Here is an 18,204-nt window from a genome sequence, read left to right on the forward strand (position 1 = left end):
TTCTTTTCCTTTTTTTTAACCATTTTTTAAAATAGTACTATTATTATAATAATATTTTCTCTCAAAAATGTGATGGCCCTAAGGAATATTTTAAATAAATGCATATAAATTGTCATACTTTAAAACTTCTTTTTCATTTCCTCACAGTTCCTAGGAACTGTGTTGTTACCGTTAACCATGTCATGTTACCCTGAGGTATAAAAATGAGGTTACATGTTAAATGTAAAATCACTTACATTGTGAAAAGCCAAAAGACTTTTAACACAAAAGAGACAGGGCATTGACCTGCACCAATTAGGTAATGGATATAAAATTGTTTATAAGCAGTTAGAAATATATTAGGTACAATTACGACAATAACAAAAAGTTTCAGATTTCTTTGAACAGTTAGAAATTTCCCAGGAATTGGACCTGTAAGCACACTGTCCCGACTAGGCATGTAACAATCTGATGATTTGGATAAATGCGTTGATTTAAAAGGAAATGAATCAATGCAACAATCATAAATCAATCATACAAACAAGTGGTGTGTAAAAAATAACTCATTTAATTTAAACTGATGTGTAAATAAATTAATAGCACAGTAATTTCCCATAACTCTGATACATAAAATGGGACTTCTGCATCATCTTCATTCGCAAATGAATGGTAGTCCTACCCCAGATACTGAGCAAAGTTGGTCACAGGCTACTAAATTGAATTGTATCGTATAGTAGCAGATTCTGTGATATCGTCAAATATCGAATCGTTGCCTTATTAATCAAAATCATCTTGCATGAAAGACTGAGGTTTACACCCCTAGTCTTCACACACAGTTAGGAGGATGGTGAAGGAGGGAAGAGAGAGAGACCACAGATCACACTTTTAGAATTGCACAGTTTAGTTGACTCTTGTGGTACAACTGTTTCATAACATCACTTCTAATACAACAAGCTGTTTGGAAGTGTTGCAAAGAAAGAAGCATTTTCTGAGAGTATCTCACATAATGCAGTGCCTAAAGGTCACCAAGCATCATCAGAACTACAGCTGGCATTGTGTGTTATGGTCAGATGGGACCAAAATCAAACTCTTTGGTCATGCACACAATCAGCATATATGGAGACAAAATGGGACTATACACGGAAGTGATACGAATAATTGCCAATAATTCTGAAACCAGAGTCATGTAGAAAAAATGCAATATTTAAAAAACTTCACTTTGTTAAAAAAAAATCACTTATTGCATGTTTTTTTTTATTCTTCCTCATTTTAATGAAGGATGCCAATAATTCTGTAGGGCAACTGTATAGATTGACAACAGTTTAGGTTATATTTAACAATATGTACTATGTTAGTATATAATGATACAATATACATTATAAAACTATATTAAATGTTTATTTCTAATGTTGCCTGTTCATTAGGTATATTACCTTGTAACTACATTTCTAGGCCACTTTTTCCAAGTTTACCTACAAAGTGCACTTATGGTAGGTAGACAATTACTAAGTTTAGCCCATCTGTTGCTATGCACAGTTTGTCAGCACCCCTCTACCATGTCCATCTCTGGGAAAAGACCACCATCTTCCTGCTCAATCCCTGCCCATAACACCACTTTCACCTGTCCAAGATGGACATTATAAGGTAAGTCCCCAAAAAAGTACCAAATATGAGATCTGAAAAAAAATTACACCTGTATAGACTTAAAAAAAAATCTCCACGAAATGATTGTCTAAATTGCTGCGTTATAACTGCTCTTAGGGAGTGTAAATATGTATTTAGCTCTATGTAGCAACCAAATGTCACCAAGCTGGTGTCCATGAAGGAAAGTGCTTTTTCCCCCCAGAAGTTAGTTTTAGATATAACTGTTACACTTGCCCGTGAGCATGGATCAAACCCTCATGCAGAAATCACAGTCTGAAACACAGGCCATGTGGTTAAAATCAGGCTAAGGTCCATGAGATGAGTTCAAATCCTATCCAGTCCACCAGGCATTGCATCCGTGCTCACACCTGGTGGGAGTCCAGGAGGCGATGAACTGTGTAGGTAGGCTGGCCACTGATGATGCAACTGAAGCCCACAAGCTTCAGTGAGGAGATATAGAACATAGGATTTATTCACGTTGATCGGGGAAGCTGGAGCATGTACAACACAGCACTGACGGGAATGGATTAGTGGGCCAGCAATGTATTAGTGAGTCAATTTAAGTATCCACCCATGAAGGAAGATCCTGAGTGGACAGCAACACTCACTGTCCTGGACAGTAAGATGGTGCATGCTGTGTTCTATGATTGGTAAGGACCTATTGCCAACTGGTGGCATTCAACAAGAGTGATCCTCCAGGTTTGGCCAAAAATGATGTACCATCAGGTCAGCAGCAGGCACCACCACTTCAGACTTCTGCTCCAGAAAGAGAGTGGGTTGAAAACCAGACAGGACCCATATGTGATGTTTCCAGTGACAAGGCATATCAATGCTGTTTCCAAGACTTGGTTCACTGTCTCAGTTTTTCCACTGGATTGGGGATGGAAGCAAGAAGATAGGCTGACAGAAGTACCCAGGAATCTAAAGTTGTTTTTTTCTGGGGGATTTAAAAGGCCACATGATTAAACAGAAATGTGATCACTATTTAGCTTGATCTTACATTTCTTCCATGTGCTACAAGTAAAATCCACCTTCTCCTAGGATGCCTTGCTCAAAATCCTATTCACTTTGATTGTGCCCTACATAGGATATAACAAATGGAGCTGAATGAGCTAATATCCTCACAGCTAGTATACAAAGAGGTTCAATATTTAGTCAAAGATGTTCAACTTGTTGTGCTTTTTTGGTTTTTCTTAATGTTGTCTAGTAAGGTGTTTACTCAAACTTCTCACTAAACATTTCACAACAGAAGCCTTGGTGAGCTGTTAGTCTAATAAGGATTGTTATCCCTGTAGCATATGACAGAAGTAGTGGGTTCCTAATTATGAACCTGTTGAGTCCTCAGTAGTTATGCAAGGATAGTGTCCACTCAGTGAAGAAGAACCAAGCACCAGCAGGGCATTTGGATAAAACCAGAGGTGATGGCATTGCACATGTTTTTCTCTATGACAGCAGCCTCAGTTGGGAGATCCATCTTTGAGGAGGACAGGGTGCAGGCAGAAGGTCAATTGTAATCTTAAGGGGAAGTCTTGCCCTTTTTTTTTTTTTAAACTGCTTTTAAGTCTAGCTACTCAGGTGGGGCTCAGGATAAGTAGGCAGAACCATAAAGGCATAGAAGACTGCCTAGCAAAGAGGCAAGTATCTTGTCATGAACCCCACTCAATCATGGCACCAGATGATCAATCAATGTGGGGATTGTGTTCACACAACCAGAGATAGCACAGGACCAAAGGAGACTCAGTTACATGAAGCTATAGGGTCTCTTGCTGTCATTTTGCCACACAAAGGTGCAGAGGGACATTAAGATGACACAGCACTAGAGCCAAAGTGTCACCCATTAAGAGCAGTGACTGATAAAGGGGGTTTTGAGCTGGGTTGCAAGAACAAAAATCCATAATCAACAATAAGACACTGGTGAGAATGGTAGTTAGAGTTCCACAAACCCATTATCAGAGTTGCTCTGCCTTGTGGCAGGCAGAGGCATCAACCCAAACTCTCACAATAACATTGCTACAATGCACGTCATCTAACGGTCATAAGCAATAAAATAGAAATATCGTAATAAAATACTATGTTTGTTTGCATTTGTATTTGATTGAATTTTGTGTAAGTATATTTTTATGTCCAATTTCAGGATGCAGAAGGCAAAAGATATGGGTAAGGCAAATACATACAGTAGCTACTAATTTTGAGTAGTAACTGAGCACCGATGTATCTGGCAAATTTAATATTAAATTAGCTCCAAGAATCATTACAGTATACAGTAGATGGCCATTCAGATAAAGCAAATGTTAAATCAGGAATCTAATATAATAGAAAAGATATGTTGGTATCCTCAGCCCCCTGAAAGAATGTTGCTTTGTTGTTTAATTTAATTCATTATTTGTTCATTTGATTACACATTATGTTCAAAAGCAGACAGACACAGGCTAATGTCTTATGACACAAGGTTAAAATTGCGTCGTGTTACCTCTTCACCTTTCTTGGAATCCAATAAGGTTATAACCAATGACTGTCTATATGTGTGGGCATCATTACAGGGAGTCAAATATGAAGCCAAAATGTCTCTGAGGCCATCTAATGGCTGTTTGCAGTACAATTTTACAATCCCGCCCATTCCCATGTTAGTCACTAGGAATTAGTCAATTCCATTTTAAGTTAAATCTCCACAAATTATTTTTCAGTAATAGTGTTATGTCATTTTAACTCATTCATTTGACCTTAATATTTCACCCAATATTTTTTCTTAGGTGATTGACAGTTTTGGGCATGACAATGGAGCCTCATGAATGTGCATGCACTTTCCAACATGTACCTAAAGATTTTTACCGTTCTGTATCTAAACCATGCCTTGTTCTGCTGTAAACTCTTGTAATAGACCCTCAGCAGGAACTTCTTTGTAGTTTGTATGGTATGTTGCTGATTTTGATGTCTAAGCTAGCTCATTGTACTGATCTTATACCTAGCAAACCAATGTTTGTGAACAAAATGATGACATAAACCAAGGCAGCTAACACTAGCTAAATTTCCTGATCATCTGTGATTGACTGTATGACCTTAGCAAATACTCGAAATATCCTTTTAAGCTTAGGCAGTCATTCCTTTTTAAATGAACCACACCAAAAGAACAAGAGGAGCAAAAGAGAGTGCACTTCTCCATTCAGATGGGTAACTTACTGCAGGTGTCAGAATTAGATGAAAATCATTTAGAACAGTGATTTTTTTTTTCCCTACTTATCCCTAATTACTGTTTACCAGTATATTTTCAGTTTGTACCTTACAATAGATACTTATACTTGCATTACTATGATTGATGAAAACTCTAAAAACTATTCCTGACAATGGTAAAAATCAATGTACATGTGCAAATTATATGACTACAATTTAAGATTTTACATATTAATTAATATTGCTGTACTTGCGACTTTGAATTAGCCGTCATCTTAGTTGGAGCTTAAGGCGTCTCAGTGTGTGCACTCACATACAGTGCCCATCATTAATATGGATGACGAGAGGTGGACCCACTGTCTGACTACTGCATAGAATCTGGCTCCGATTTTCACAAGCTGGCATCTCCCATTTTGACCAAAAAGGCTTCAAAACTGCAGAATGGAAGTAAATGGTGCCATGTCGTCCACTCATACACAGTCATTGGTAATAACCTGCACCTCTAAGCAATTTTTAGCCTTCTAGCTTGACCAGTTTTGTGGTTCTTGCCCAACATTTTGCTGAATCTCAGCAGAAACATTATAGGACTACTAGCTTCTACTCTTCTAATTTCTGTCATTTGACACCTGCATTTAACCAAATCATAGATAAAACCATTTTTAATGGATAAAGGATGTTGTGGAAACTTGAAATTCAGTTTCATGACTATTGCATTATTCATGTTTTTCTAATCTCAAGTATTATTTTGCTTCTTGTATTATAAATGGTATAAATTAAATTCACTCACATGTCATTACCTATAGTAAATACACTGATAAAAAAAAAGCTTAAATGTAATTTCTCTATAACGGCTCTCGGCTGTTTATTGAACTTTACATGCAATTTAGCATGTATGTAATATAAGAGCCCTGAAATGCAAGAAACCAGAGTATACAGAATGTGCTCTGCATGTCTCCTGACACTTCCCAGGATGGACACAGAAGAGTGGAGCCAGTGGCAGATTGAGTTTCGAGGGCAGATCCGGGCACTGCGCCACTGGCTGAAGAGCATGGAGATGAGACTGCCTCCTGTGGATCCGGCAGTGAGTTCCACCAGCCCAAGCAAATTCAGTAGCTTCATGTTTAAAAAAATGTCTACTGTCTATACTGCGTCACACACTGGGGAAAAGGGAATGAGGTAAACTGAGAATCTCTCTGGCATCCAGAAGATTCTTAGGACCGAGCAACTAAGCAACATACTGTATAATAGCAGCTTGAGTGGTACTTTTTGTACCTAAGGTGTAGATAGTAGATAGATACCTTTAAAACTTTAAAATAATTATAAAATTAATTACAACAGTGGTCCTTAAGGTCAAATCATATCTTAAATATTTTTTAAAAGTACACTATATTTACAATTAAGGTAAAATATACATACCATAGGTACTCAGTATGAACCTCTACCACAGCAATAAGGAAAGATACATTTTAATAGCCTTTTCTCTGAGAGTTAGGGATTGTAAAATAATAAAATAAAAATAATACATTTATTGGTGAGCAATATCAACAATAGCACATCTCTTTCATAACACCACCTTGTGATTTTCTTAATCGCTGCCCTCAGAGTTTTTGTGTCAGAAAGAGAAAGGAAAAAAAAACAAATGAGGTGATTAGGGTCTTGTTTCTGTTTAATGGTACATTGTCCCCATGGCACAGTTTTTTTTTTTTTTAATTTAACAGAGTGTGATCTGGGATGTGTGTGTGTGTGTGTGTGTGTGTGTGTGTGCGCGTACATGCATGCGGGTGTTCTTCAATGCCAGTAAATGACATTACAATCTCAGAGGCTTGGCACCAGAGAAAGAGAGAGTAGGGTGCAGTTTCTCTGAGGAAAGGACACATCCAGGCACGGTCTATTGTGCAGGGAGTATATGGGGAGAGTGGGGTGTTGTACGGCATTGGAGGCCTCTTCACACATGAGAGAGCACACAGAAAGCACATTAGATTCATCAGATGGGAGGATGAGGAGGAAGAGAAAAACGGGATCTTACAGTGGGAACCTTCTGATCTGTCTACGTAAACCCTGATGTAACAGCCAGTCATCTGTTAATGATTAATGTTTAGCTATAGTCTAATTTCAGTGGGTTTGACTTACACAGCATAATAATAATAATAATAATAATAATAATAATAATAATAATAATAATAATAATAATAATAATAATAATTATATGTCGGAGTGGTGTGATACGGCCTGATGTAAAGCAGAGGAGCCTGGTTTATACTTGGCATGTGCAGAAGCAGCGGCCGCATGAGCTGCATTATTCACACACTCTCTGCGTATCTTATGTACATCCAGAAGATTTAAACATTACTTCACTGGATGGCACGTCAGCGCCAAAACATCCCTGTCTGTCACATTTGCAAGTCGAACTGTAAATATTTAGCATTTTCATGCACGATGCTAGTGCAGCATTTAACCAAATCATTGAGGATACCAAAAAAGACTAAAATAACATGTACCTTATCATTTAATGTGGCTTGTCTGAATGTGAGTCCCAGGAACATTATACATAATGTCTTTAATGCATGCACATGGATGTGCACTGTATTGTTTTGTTCAGGAGAAAAGTTATATTTTGGAGTATGAGCATGTTCTGAGCTTTTTCTCCTGAGAGTGAGTGAGAATGCTTCACTATATGACCAAAAGTTTGTGGACACCTGACCATGACACCCATATGTGGGTGTTCCCCAAACTGTTGCCACAAAGTCGTATAGAATGTCTTTGTATGCTGTAGCATTATATAATTTCCCTTCACTGGGAATAACAGGCCCAAACATGTTCCAACTTCACAATGCCCCTATTATGTGGTCAATTATATGGTCTATTTAGAGGTTATTATAACAGAATATGGGGGACTAAATCTGGAACGGCATGTTCAAACAGCATGTATAGGTGTAATGGTCAGATGTCCACAAACCTTTGGCCATATTGTGTATTTACCAGTCATGCACTTCATCCATATACATATTCTTCTCTGTCCTGCTCTACTGCTTTTGCCATGGTAATAACCCATATCTGCTTCTCTGCTGTCTGACACAACTTGGGAATGGGTAGCATATAATTGTGGACAATATTTTTTATCAATATCTCAGATTTCTCAAACTATTCAAACAGATTTCTCAAAAGCTATTCATCTCAAGTCTATGCAATAACACATTTAATAATTTTTATTAAATAAGATTAATAAAAATTGCCTTCAGCACTGTACCAAAGTACATGGCAGAGAGTTACTCATACATTCCATAATGCTTTCTTTTTCTTGATCCCCAGTGCATGGGCCTCTTTTCTCTTCCCTTTTGACTTCCCGCTGATATTGAATAGTTGGATAAATAGTGTGTCTTAATGGTTTCTCTTTTCATTGAGCTCTGTAAAGCAAAGTCTGCATCTGAAATTAGCACTGCATGCATAACATGCAAACAGAGTCAGAAGGGTCTAGGAAAGGGGGTGAAAGCAACAGCTTCTTCTTGATTCTCCATAAAGAACCAAGAAGACTCTCTTGAACAAGCATTGAACCACCATGGTTTGCATAGTGACATTCATGGGAAAGGACAACAACCCAAAAAATTGTGGAAATGAAAGATGTCAAATGGTAGCATAAGGCGCTGATTAGCTGTAGTTGTGTAGCACATGAAGCTATTGTAATGACTAGGCCCTGCCCTTGTACAAACCACAGACATAATTAGCATCTGACAGCAGGGCTCCCTTGTGTAATACCTCATTCTTATCACAGAGTTCTGATCAAATTGTTCTGCACTGCAGGTCCTCAGACAACAGAAGCATATAATTACTGAACATTCTGCAATGTTACTTACATTAAATTTGTTTACCTTATTTTAAAATGTTGAATATTTCAGTCAACCACAATGGAGGAAAAACTGCACTATTTTCAGCAACTTATTCTGAACATCTGCTCAGGAGCTCAAGATTAAATTTAGCATGGCAGAAATGTTCTCCCTGAGAATAAAGTATGCATAGCTGGTGAATAGATGAAACTGAAGGCATTTGAAGTTGTTCATTCTTTATTTCCCCCTCAGTGACTCAGCTTCTAGTATCCCAGACATCCCAGCAGGGAAGACCCCATCCATACACACACTCTCTTCTGGGAAGTGAACTCCAAGGTGATAAATTACTGTGTTTGTCAAATAGTGCTTTAGTTTTGACCCCCGACTCAAAAGAGATCCTTTTGTATATATTCATTTATCACTTAGCTCAGGCCTCACGTGAGACGCATGGAAAGAGCAATGTCTGCTCAAGTGCTAATTATGGTGTACTGGAGGGTCCATTGAAGTCTTATTGAATTTAAAGGCAGAGGAGAGAGTGAAATGTTGGGGGAGGGGAACAAGTCAGTAGGATTAATCCACTTTGGTGCTTTCAGGTCTTCGGACACATGGGGGTTTTGATCAAATTTGGGCTCATCTGCAACCCATTTGGCATCTCACAGATTCGCCCCTACAATCTGCCTCGTGAACATACTGAGGCTATTCATTTCACAAGTGAATAAAAGATACAGAAGATGGGAATCTACATGATACTGCTTCAACCAAATGCAATTAATTCAATCAAACTGTCATTTAATATAACTATTTAATATTACAGGCCAAAGAATATGACAGGATGTTTAATATAATAAACTGCCATATTCTGTGGTCTGTAATATACTTGTTTTATCTTTGTCTATAACTAACCTAGTAGCATGTATATAATTAAGATGAGAACAAGCTTTTCTTTATTTTGTCCCTTTCTTTTATTTATGTATTACATGGTAGGAAGAGCAGATTGATTGAGAGTGGTAAAAGCTGTGGCCTTGGACAGTGGACAGAGGCAGACTTTGTCAGAGGGAACAATATAATTAGCTCATTGAGGAGATGACTGTGTAAGGATCAAGGATCAGGTGTCTCACAGACTGCAATTTTTGGCGAGATCAGAGTGAGACCATGCCAAACCACTGATAGTCACAGACACTAAACTGCAAGCTCACACATTGCCTTTCTGTATTCAAGGCAATACACTACAGCACTATAGAGTACATTCATGAAAAAATCACTTGTCTATAGAGTCAATAGGATTAAAGGTGAAAATGGACAAAAAAAGATGACAGAAACAAATACGTAAAAGGGAATCAAAGACATACAATGCAATTTAGAAGTATTTAGACAAACCAGTATTTGTTCTTTTCATTTATCCAGCACATTTAATTTATAGTGTAAACAGTGACTAAGAGGTTAACGTACAGAAGGTCAGCTTCAGTGCACGAGATTTATACAATTTGTATTCATAAAGAATTAAACACAATCACATACAATTGACACTTTTTGTCTTTAGTTGCAAATTTTAAAACTATTTAAAAATGCCTATTTTAGGATTTTTTTCCCTTTCAGTTATCTGTAGCAAGTTTTCAGTTTTCATGTGTCAGAATATGTCCGTTATTATAGCCTCATGTACTAGCCTTAATGCTTCTTTGCTCCTGTTCTTAAAAAAACATATTAAGGTTTTGTGTGTGTGTTTGTGTGTGTGTGAGTGTATGTAGTAACTATCACAGTTATTTGGCAACATTAATAGCTTACTTTAATGCTTTGTATTAAAACCTTATATTGTAGGTGTTACCTGCTTCTCCCCAATAACTACTGTTTCTGGAAATGTGCAGGTTAATTGATGATTAATTTAAAAAAAAACTCTAATTGTGCCTTCAAGCCACAAAATGTGGAAAGGTTCAACAGGGTAAAAATACATATGCATGACATTCTATATTAGCTATAAAGTAATGTCTAGTATGAGACCCTCGGGACTGAAGTTTTACCAAAAACACATTTACATCTCTTAGGTGAGCTCATTTAAAGCAAAAGGAATGCAACTGTAGTTAACACCATGCTTTAGCCAGCCCTCTCAAAATATGCCTAAAATTGCCTATACCAAAGTAAAATGTAGCATTCCACACTTTGGCTTTATTTTCATTCTTCTTACTCTAAGAGCTTGGATATTCAATTTTGAATTCACTATCTAAATTCCTCTGGAAGGCATTACAGAAAGCCAATAGAAATACTGCAAACATGCACTGTTTCTGAATCAAAGCTCAGTAAGGGTAAATAATTTGACCTCGCTGGATTTTGCCATTGAATTTTCTTTCCCAGGACAGCTTTAACAACAGGCATTGTTACCCTTATTTTTTCATTGGCGCTTCCTTTTGTCTGTTTTATATCCTCCAGTGTCTGAGTTGGGGGATGGGTCAAAGTTAATAATTTAAGTGCTTAGTGTAGTGGTTGGAGAGAGTCTTCTCATACACAGCTCCCACTGGAATTACAATGACAGATTCATGTGAAGAGGACATACGTATTCTGTCTAGCTTTCATCTCTCTCTCTCTCTCTCCTCTTCCACTGCCCATTTTTACCCTCAGCTGCTCCGCTGGAACTCTTGTTTCACCCCAGGTCATCTCCAACAGGGGTAGTCTCATTGGTTGAAGTTGGTGGTCCACACTGTGTAACCCCACCATATTGTTGTTCCAAAGGTTGTATCAGAGCTTCAAGCTCAAGGTTGAGGAGGTCTTTCCCATTGTCTCTCAAAAGCTCTCTCATGTCATCACTCTCCCATAGTCTTGCCATTCTATGATAAAGACTTATTGTCCCCCAGAGGTGTGTCATCTTTTGTTTTCAAAGGGTCACACCCAAATGTTTGTGCTATTAGAATAAAGAATAAAGACGATAGAGAACAGTGAGTTCGCACCTATTGAAGGAACTCCTCTATGTTATAACTCAAGTAAAATAATGACAGCTTCTGAAAGCTGAGATTTACAAGGTCTGCAAAAAAGCATGTAAGGTTAATTGTCACCAGATTTCTGGTTCTTTTGGATCTTTGTGTTTGGCTTAACTAAGCTGCTTTTCATTAGATTAAAATGGCAATTAACTATGAGCCCCATCTGCCTGGGTTGTGTGAAAGATGTGCTGTAGATAATTGGTGGAGTGCAGGTGCAATGAGATGAGAGTGTGTATGAGAACAAAAAGCGTTTGTGTGTGTGCAGCACCTGTGCTCCTTCTCTCCAGGGTTATATCACACCTGCTTATACACCTGTGCACTCCCAGCTCTGTGTGTTTCCCTGTTTCTCTCTCCACCTCTTTCTCCTCTCTCCATCTCTCACCATACCCACAGGGCTAAGGGCTTATGTGAGATCTGACACCTTGCTAGAGTACTGATAATAGTCCCTCCTCCCAAATGACCCCAAAGATCTATTTACATCTGCTTTTCTTAAAAAGCGCTTTATTTACTAAATTATTAGGTACCTGCATGTATAAAAACCTTTTTTGCTAAGTTTCTGTGAGAATGCTGAGTGGAAATTTAACACTAGACAAGATGTACTTAAGCCGTTAAAAAACCTCTAATTTCTGTTTAACATTGCAATTGTTGTTTGGCAGTTTGGAGACAGGAAGTGAGTTGAAAAGTAATCAGAGATGTTTTGCAGTAATTAGCCCTCTTTGTAGTTTTGGTGGAGGTAGTCTGCAGGATTTGAATAGAGATGGGGGTTGTGTGTGGTGCTTGAAGAGTGGGGGTCCCTCCTATTGTAGCCTGTCCTGTTCAGGCTTGCACTTGCTGTATGAGGGAGGGAGAGAGAATGAGAAAGCGGGCGAGATAGGCACGGGAGGCAGCTGTCACTTAACATGTGAATGTTAGGGGGCAGCCTGGGGTCTTTATAGAACACTTTTTTCCTCCTTTTTTCTCCACAAGCAGCATGGAGTTTGGGAGGCAAAAGAGGATCTGGGGGAGGGGCTAGCCAATGGAGGGAAAGAAGGAGCCACGGAGATGAGAGAGTGCTCCGCTGTCCAACTGTCTGGCACAAGAGAAACAAGAGCCCGAGAGTTCACACAACACACTGCTGGCTTATGGACCAAGCTCTACCCAGGTCTGTGAATGGGAACCATGCTTTATTTCTGACCTGGAGACAAGTGGACTACAGCAGAAATACTGGGTTCCAGTGGGGGCACATCCCATCAGTTGCCTCAACGAGGAAGGAATTTCTCTATCGAAGAGGGTGCAACAAAGAGGACAGAGAGTGTCGATGGGAGGGGGAGGCTGAAGCCAGGGAAGGACATTGTTCGCCTGTGACTGTGGGCAACGGAAAAGCATGACCTAGTGTGTGTGTGTTTGTGTTTAAAAGTGTGTTTAAAAGAGTGAGGGAGTGTACACAAGTGCACAATATGTGTATGCCTATGTATGAGTCTGCCAGTGAAAAAGCAGATCTTTCAAAGGATGCTGAAGATTTTTGTTCTCTGGTTTGAATGCAGAAGAACCAATGGAATTGTTTTGTTAGCTGTTTGTCCTCTGTGGCCAGGGGTAAGTATGAATCAGTGTCCTTAACGGTCAGAAACCGCCAAATCTCTAAGACTGGGGTGGGCTCTTTCAAACTTCCCCACTACACTGCCTCAGCAGGGAAAGGTGCACCAGTATCTGTGATGCTATGTGGACTGCTCTTGTTTGACTGAAAGGGATTTTGATATGAATTCATTATGAGCAGGAGCAGCTTGGAGGAATTTAGTTCTCATTAGTTTTCTCTTTGTAAAGCAAGACTTTGTGCTTGCCCCAGTGCTGTTTTTGTGAGTATACTTCATTTTTGACAAAATGTGATTTAGATTTGATTTAGAACAAAATTTTTATAGGTCAGGGGTTACAGTATAATTTATATAATCAAATTTGAACTTCTATGTATTATATATCCACCAAATCATTGTGAAAAAATAATAACTAATGATTTTGAAAGAAACACACTTTATATCAGAAACATAGTGGACAATAGAAACATAAAACAAAAATTAATGCTGGTTCATTCATTGGCATTATCTGTTGACTGTCAGTCTTAGTATGAGATCACATCCTGAACAATACCGTTAAGGGCTTTTATGTGTCCCATGGGGGACCCTACATCTATCCTTTTTAATTAGAGAACCCACTATCTTGATTACTACATAAAGCCATCCAGACTGGAATATAGAATTTTGATTTATCACTATTATCAAATGCAAATAAACACATATGCTCTACAAGTGCAGTCACTGCCCTGTAATCTCAAACACCAGCTGCCACCATTTATTTGCCCTATTGGGGTCAAACGAAGGTTCAGTATTGTTATGGTAGACTCTTGTATTACCTATACTTATTCATTTCCCAACACTGGGATAGCTTTGGTGGCCATGGAAACTTAAACGTGAAAAAATGTGTCCTTTAGATTTCATTTGGTTGCCAGTATGAGCTTTAATGTATACATTATCATTTATTAGTTACATTGCTGACAAAATACTATGCCAAATTTTCAAGCTTTCTGTCTTATTGGAAATGCCATAGATTATCCATGAGAATAATTCAACATCATTAGGGTAATTTGATTCATTGAGATTCTGCCTGTGATATGCTGCAAAAATCAATGCCTACATGGGAGGTCTTAAACAACAGACCATTCTAGCTTAATGGAAGTTGGTTTGGGTCATCCCTGATAATGGCTGTGCTGTGACACATTTCAGTGTGTTGTATACTTAAACAGGTTGTATACCTTATTCTGTGCACTGAGTGAGTGAGAATGCTTGCTTCAAAAGATCAGTTTTGTAGGAAGTCTGTTTGATGCACAATATATTTAGGTGTTAGAGTTTTTATTCAAATTACACTAGGAAGAAATTCGATAGTTCTCAATTTACAGCTTGTTTGGCACAGTTTCTGAATCACTGGAGCCCGTGTTATGTTTTAGTGTAGAAAAAAATGCTCCCATAATGGGTCTAAGATGTACTGAATGGTATTGATCATGTGATAACTATAAATATTCACTTTCAAAGGAAAGTAAAATATATCAGGTAAGGTGTCTGTTGAAGTGCTAGAGGTGCACATCAAATATTTAATGATCATGGAGTATCTGTTTCTTGTATCTTAGACCTTCAATTGTCTCCAATATAATTGCTTATCATTGAGCATAAATATGCCAGTCTAGGAGATGATGGACCAGTTCTGCCAAAACAGCTACCAGTTATTCTAAACTATTTTCAAAGAAAAGCTACATGATATTTACACAACCAGCAAGCCAATGATACAGATATGATATGATATGATGATGAAATAGTGACTGTTTATAGTGTATATAGGGTGGTGTCTAGTCAACGGTCCAGCTCCCTCAGTGTTTCTCAGGCAGCACTACATTGATGTACACTGATCCAGAATGACCTGGTCTGACCTAGATGACCAGTAGCAACCAGCTCTCACTGAGCTTTTCTCTGTCTCTCAGCAGCATGAGATGATGATGATGATGAGATCTGTTGTAACTATCACAGGTCCTTGTTCACGAACATTACAGGAAAGTTTTTAATTTTTTTTCTCAGAGTAATTCATCTCAGGCCTTTCAGACACTATTGTGTTTATTTTACAATATGTACTCCTCTTCCGCATGTCGTTTCTGGCTCTTCTCCCAATATCCCAATCCTCTCTGCCAAAAGAATAAAAAAAAAAAAACAGAACCCCCACCTTTTGAGACAAGGAAATGTAGCAGCATTTTTATGCCTGTCATATTTGATCAGGAGATAAATGGTTTCCCAGTGCCTTCCTGGGGCCAGCCCTGGCAGGGGACACTAATTCTGGCTGCCATAGCAAACAGTGGGAATCCTGGAAGAGCCTGCCTCAATGTGAAGACTGCCACTTGCATTTCTATGCCCCAAACTTTCAATACGGTGTTCATGTTTTAGTGCAGTTACAATCAGAATTGCTTGTGTATTTATTTTGGATATGTAGTGGGTTAGTACAGAGACTTGTGCTATGTTCTACTGTTTGTTTGTAGATGGTTTCCCTTTGTGGAATTATAAAGAGTTTAATTGAGTTTTGTGGTGTGCAGTCTGTATTAGATCTGTCCACAGAGAATTTGTGTTGGAGAGGCAGAAGTGTTTGGGATGAAGGTTAAAATATGCAAGTGCACTCATGCTGAGCACCCTTTTATTTTAGGTAGCTGAAACGACTCCTGCATGCATGGCCCAGGGGCCTTCTTGCCTCACAACTTACTCGCCTGTAGGCTGAAGGATCATGGGTAACCTCATAAGTAGACCTAGCTGCCTGGGTCAGAAGTCCAAGCAAGTGAGGACAAATGAGGCCTTCCTCAAAGAATGCTACCAGCGACAGAGGGAATGGCCTGTCCCAGAGCCACCTAAGGAGGAGAGGAAAATAGAGGATGTGGACCAAATCTCTCCACAAGTTCCCACACCAGAAAAAAACAGGAGCTCACCTGCTCCTACTGTCACAACCACCAGCACTTTGGATAATGCCTGGAGAAACACACCTTCCCCAGCCAAAACACTGTATAATGGGTCTTTGCCCAGGAGGACCAATGTTCCTGAGTACAGGAGATCACCTCTGGGACAATGTGGAACAGCGGAGACAAGAGGCACCCTGCAGAGACGAGAATCTGGAAGCCCATGGTCATGGAAAACTCTGAGCACTCGAGAAGTGACTGAAGTCACCGAAGTGACAGAGACTATCGTGACAGAAATTGTGGAGGTGACAGAATATCCACCAGGACAGAAAGGCGGAGATCCTATTATTACCAGGACGGTTAGGGTCCTCACAGGAGCGGCTGAAGAATTAGCAGAGGTTGTTCTGATTTTTTTTTGTTTGTTTGTTTAGATTTCTAAGTATTAAAATTTTTCATTTGAAGAAAAGAACTAGGTTTGAGGATAACATTGTTTTGTGATAAATTCTGACAATGCAGTGCCACCTTGCTCAGATCTTTAGATATTCTCTGCCAGTTTCTTTTCTTTCTTTAAAAAAAAAAATAGGGAAATATTTATGGCTGATGTTACTATTATAACAGGGTTGAGAAAGTTATATAAGATCACAAATTGAGAGATGATGCACTTCATGTTGACTAAAACTAAAAAGTTTTTCTTAGCTTAGACTTTCTTAATCTCATATTTATTATTCAGATAACAAATAAGGAACAGATATTTTTTGCTCACAGATGCAAAGTGATGGAAAGTCCAATTTGGAGAAGGAATTAAGTCTGGATAGATGGAAGGTGCTGTTAATACTTTTACCACATTATTTTACCACTGAAAGGCTGGCAGCTGAATGATATCTAATGCTAACTTCTGTGAATTCTTGACATATTGGTATATGATCTTTTCTTTATTCCAGAGTACCAGGAGTACTTTGGCTCTGACAGATGGATTTGGGGATCCCGAAATGTTTAAGCAAAATCTGCAGACATTATTAACGTGGGTTTGTGAGATTGAAGAGCTCGTGGCAAATCAAAAACCTCCCTCATCTGAATTTAAAGTAGTGAAAGCTCAGCTTCAAGAACAGAAGGTATGCCTACAACCCTCTCCATAATAAAGTACTCGGTTGTTTTTATGAACCTTCGTACTTGTAGAACTGTGTATTTAAAAGCGAATTCAACCTTGAAATTTTTTTAAAGCACTTTTTATTGTGAAACTGTACTTCTCCTGAGAAGTTCATGCTCACAGTGAGATCCTGAATGCTTTTGTGTACAGTTCCTGAAGGGAAGTTATTCACTTTTCAGCCTGAAATGGCTGTCTTTTGTTAATGTAGTGAGTAAGGTGAAACATGCCTGGATAACCACAATGAGGCCTTGTTACATGAGACAAACCTTTGACTTCATGGGCACAAAGACATAACAAGGCACATTTTACTGAGTGAAAGTTCTTGGTTTCCAGTCTGCATCCTTTCCAAGCTACATATTCTCTCAAGTATAAACTGCTTACTTTTAAAGACCAGCAAATTACATTTTAAATGAACAAAATCCAAAACAAAGAGGCAGAATTTGTGCTTGATGTTACACACACACCTAAATAAACTAGCTACATCAGAAGCCCGTCAGAAATTGACATTTCAACACCCTGGGTCTCAGAAAGTCTCAGAACTCTTAGAGTAAACGTTCTAATTGTGTTGTGTAAATATTGTGGACTTTTTCTTATCCAACAGCTTCTGCAGCGTCTTCTAGAGGACAGACGGTCTAGCATGGAAACTATGATGCAGGAGGGCCCACATTTAGCAGAGGGGCTTCAGGAGGAAGACAGGGATAAAGCCAAACTCCAACTTCCCCAACTCAAACTGAAGTGGGAAGCTCTTCTTTTAGGCGCTAATAGCAGGTCAGCATGATGTCCTCAAAGCTCTTTGTGTCTTCTCAATACGTTATTGTAATCCTTTAAGGATAACGGTATGTATTATGTTAACAGGAGACAGAGATTGGAGCTAATTTTGCCCCAGGCTCAGCTCTTTCAGGAGAGAATAGACAGTCTTCATCAGTGGCTAATATCCATGGAGCAGGACTTAGCTGAGCTCCGTTCTGCAGAGAGAGCAATGCTCCATTTACAGGAAGCCACCGATCAAGCCAAGGTGATTAGACA

The 18,204-nt window shown here is 38.8% G+C and overlaps 1 protein-coding gene across 7 annotated transcripts in view; it reads left to right on the forward strand.

Annotated features, from left to right (window-relative positions):
• Positions 1-15: 15 nt before the first annotated feature.
• macf1b (microtubule actin crosslinking factor 1b) overlaps positions 16-18,204 on the forward strand; it is a 33,550-nt gene continuing 15,361 nt past the window's right edge. The window contains exons 1-6 of one of the 7 annotated variants that reach the window (XM_034302667.2): positions 16-1,623; positions 3,758-3,780; positions 5,761-5,872; positions 16,973-17,143; positions 17,780-17,946; positions 18,034-18,193. In XM_034302667.2, the coding sequence (XP_034158558.2) occupies positions 5,762-5,872; positions 16,973-17,143; positions 17,780-17,946; positions 18,034-18,193 (609 nt within the window). In that variant the 5' untranslated portion in view covers positions 16-1,623; positions 3,758-3,780; position 5,761. Of the gene's footprint in view, positions 1,624-3,757; positions 3,781-4,858; positions 5,873-10,415; positions 13,411-15,787; positions 16,430-16,796; positions 16,854-16,972; positions 17,144-17,779; positions 17,947-18,033; positions 18,194-18,204 lie in introns of those variants that run through there. The other 6 variants (XM_053227867.1, XM_053227770.1, XM_053227839.1 and 3 more) reach the window with 6 other exon arrangements.

Source organism: Pangasianodon hypophthalmus, chromosome 1 (genome assembly GCF_027358585.1).
Source record: "Pangasianodon hypophthalmus isolate fPanHyp1 chromosome 1, fPanHyp1.pri, whole genome shotgun sequence".
NCBI lineage: Eukaryota > Metazoa > Chordata > Actinopteri > Siluriformes > Pangasiidae > Pangasianodon > Pangasianodon hypophthalmus.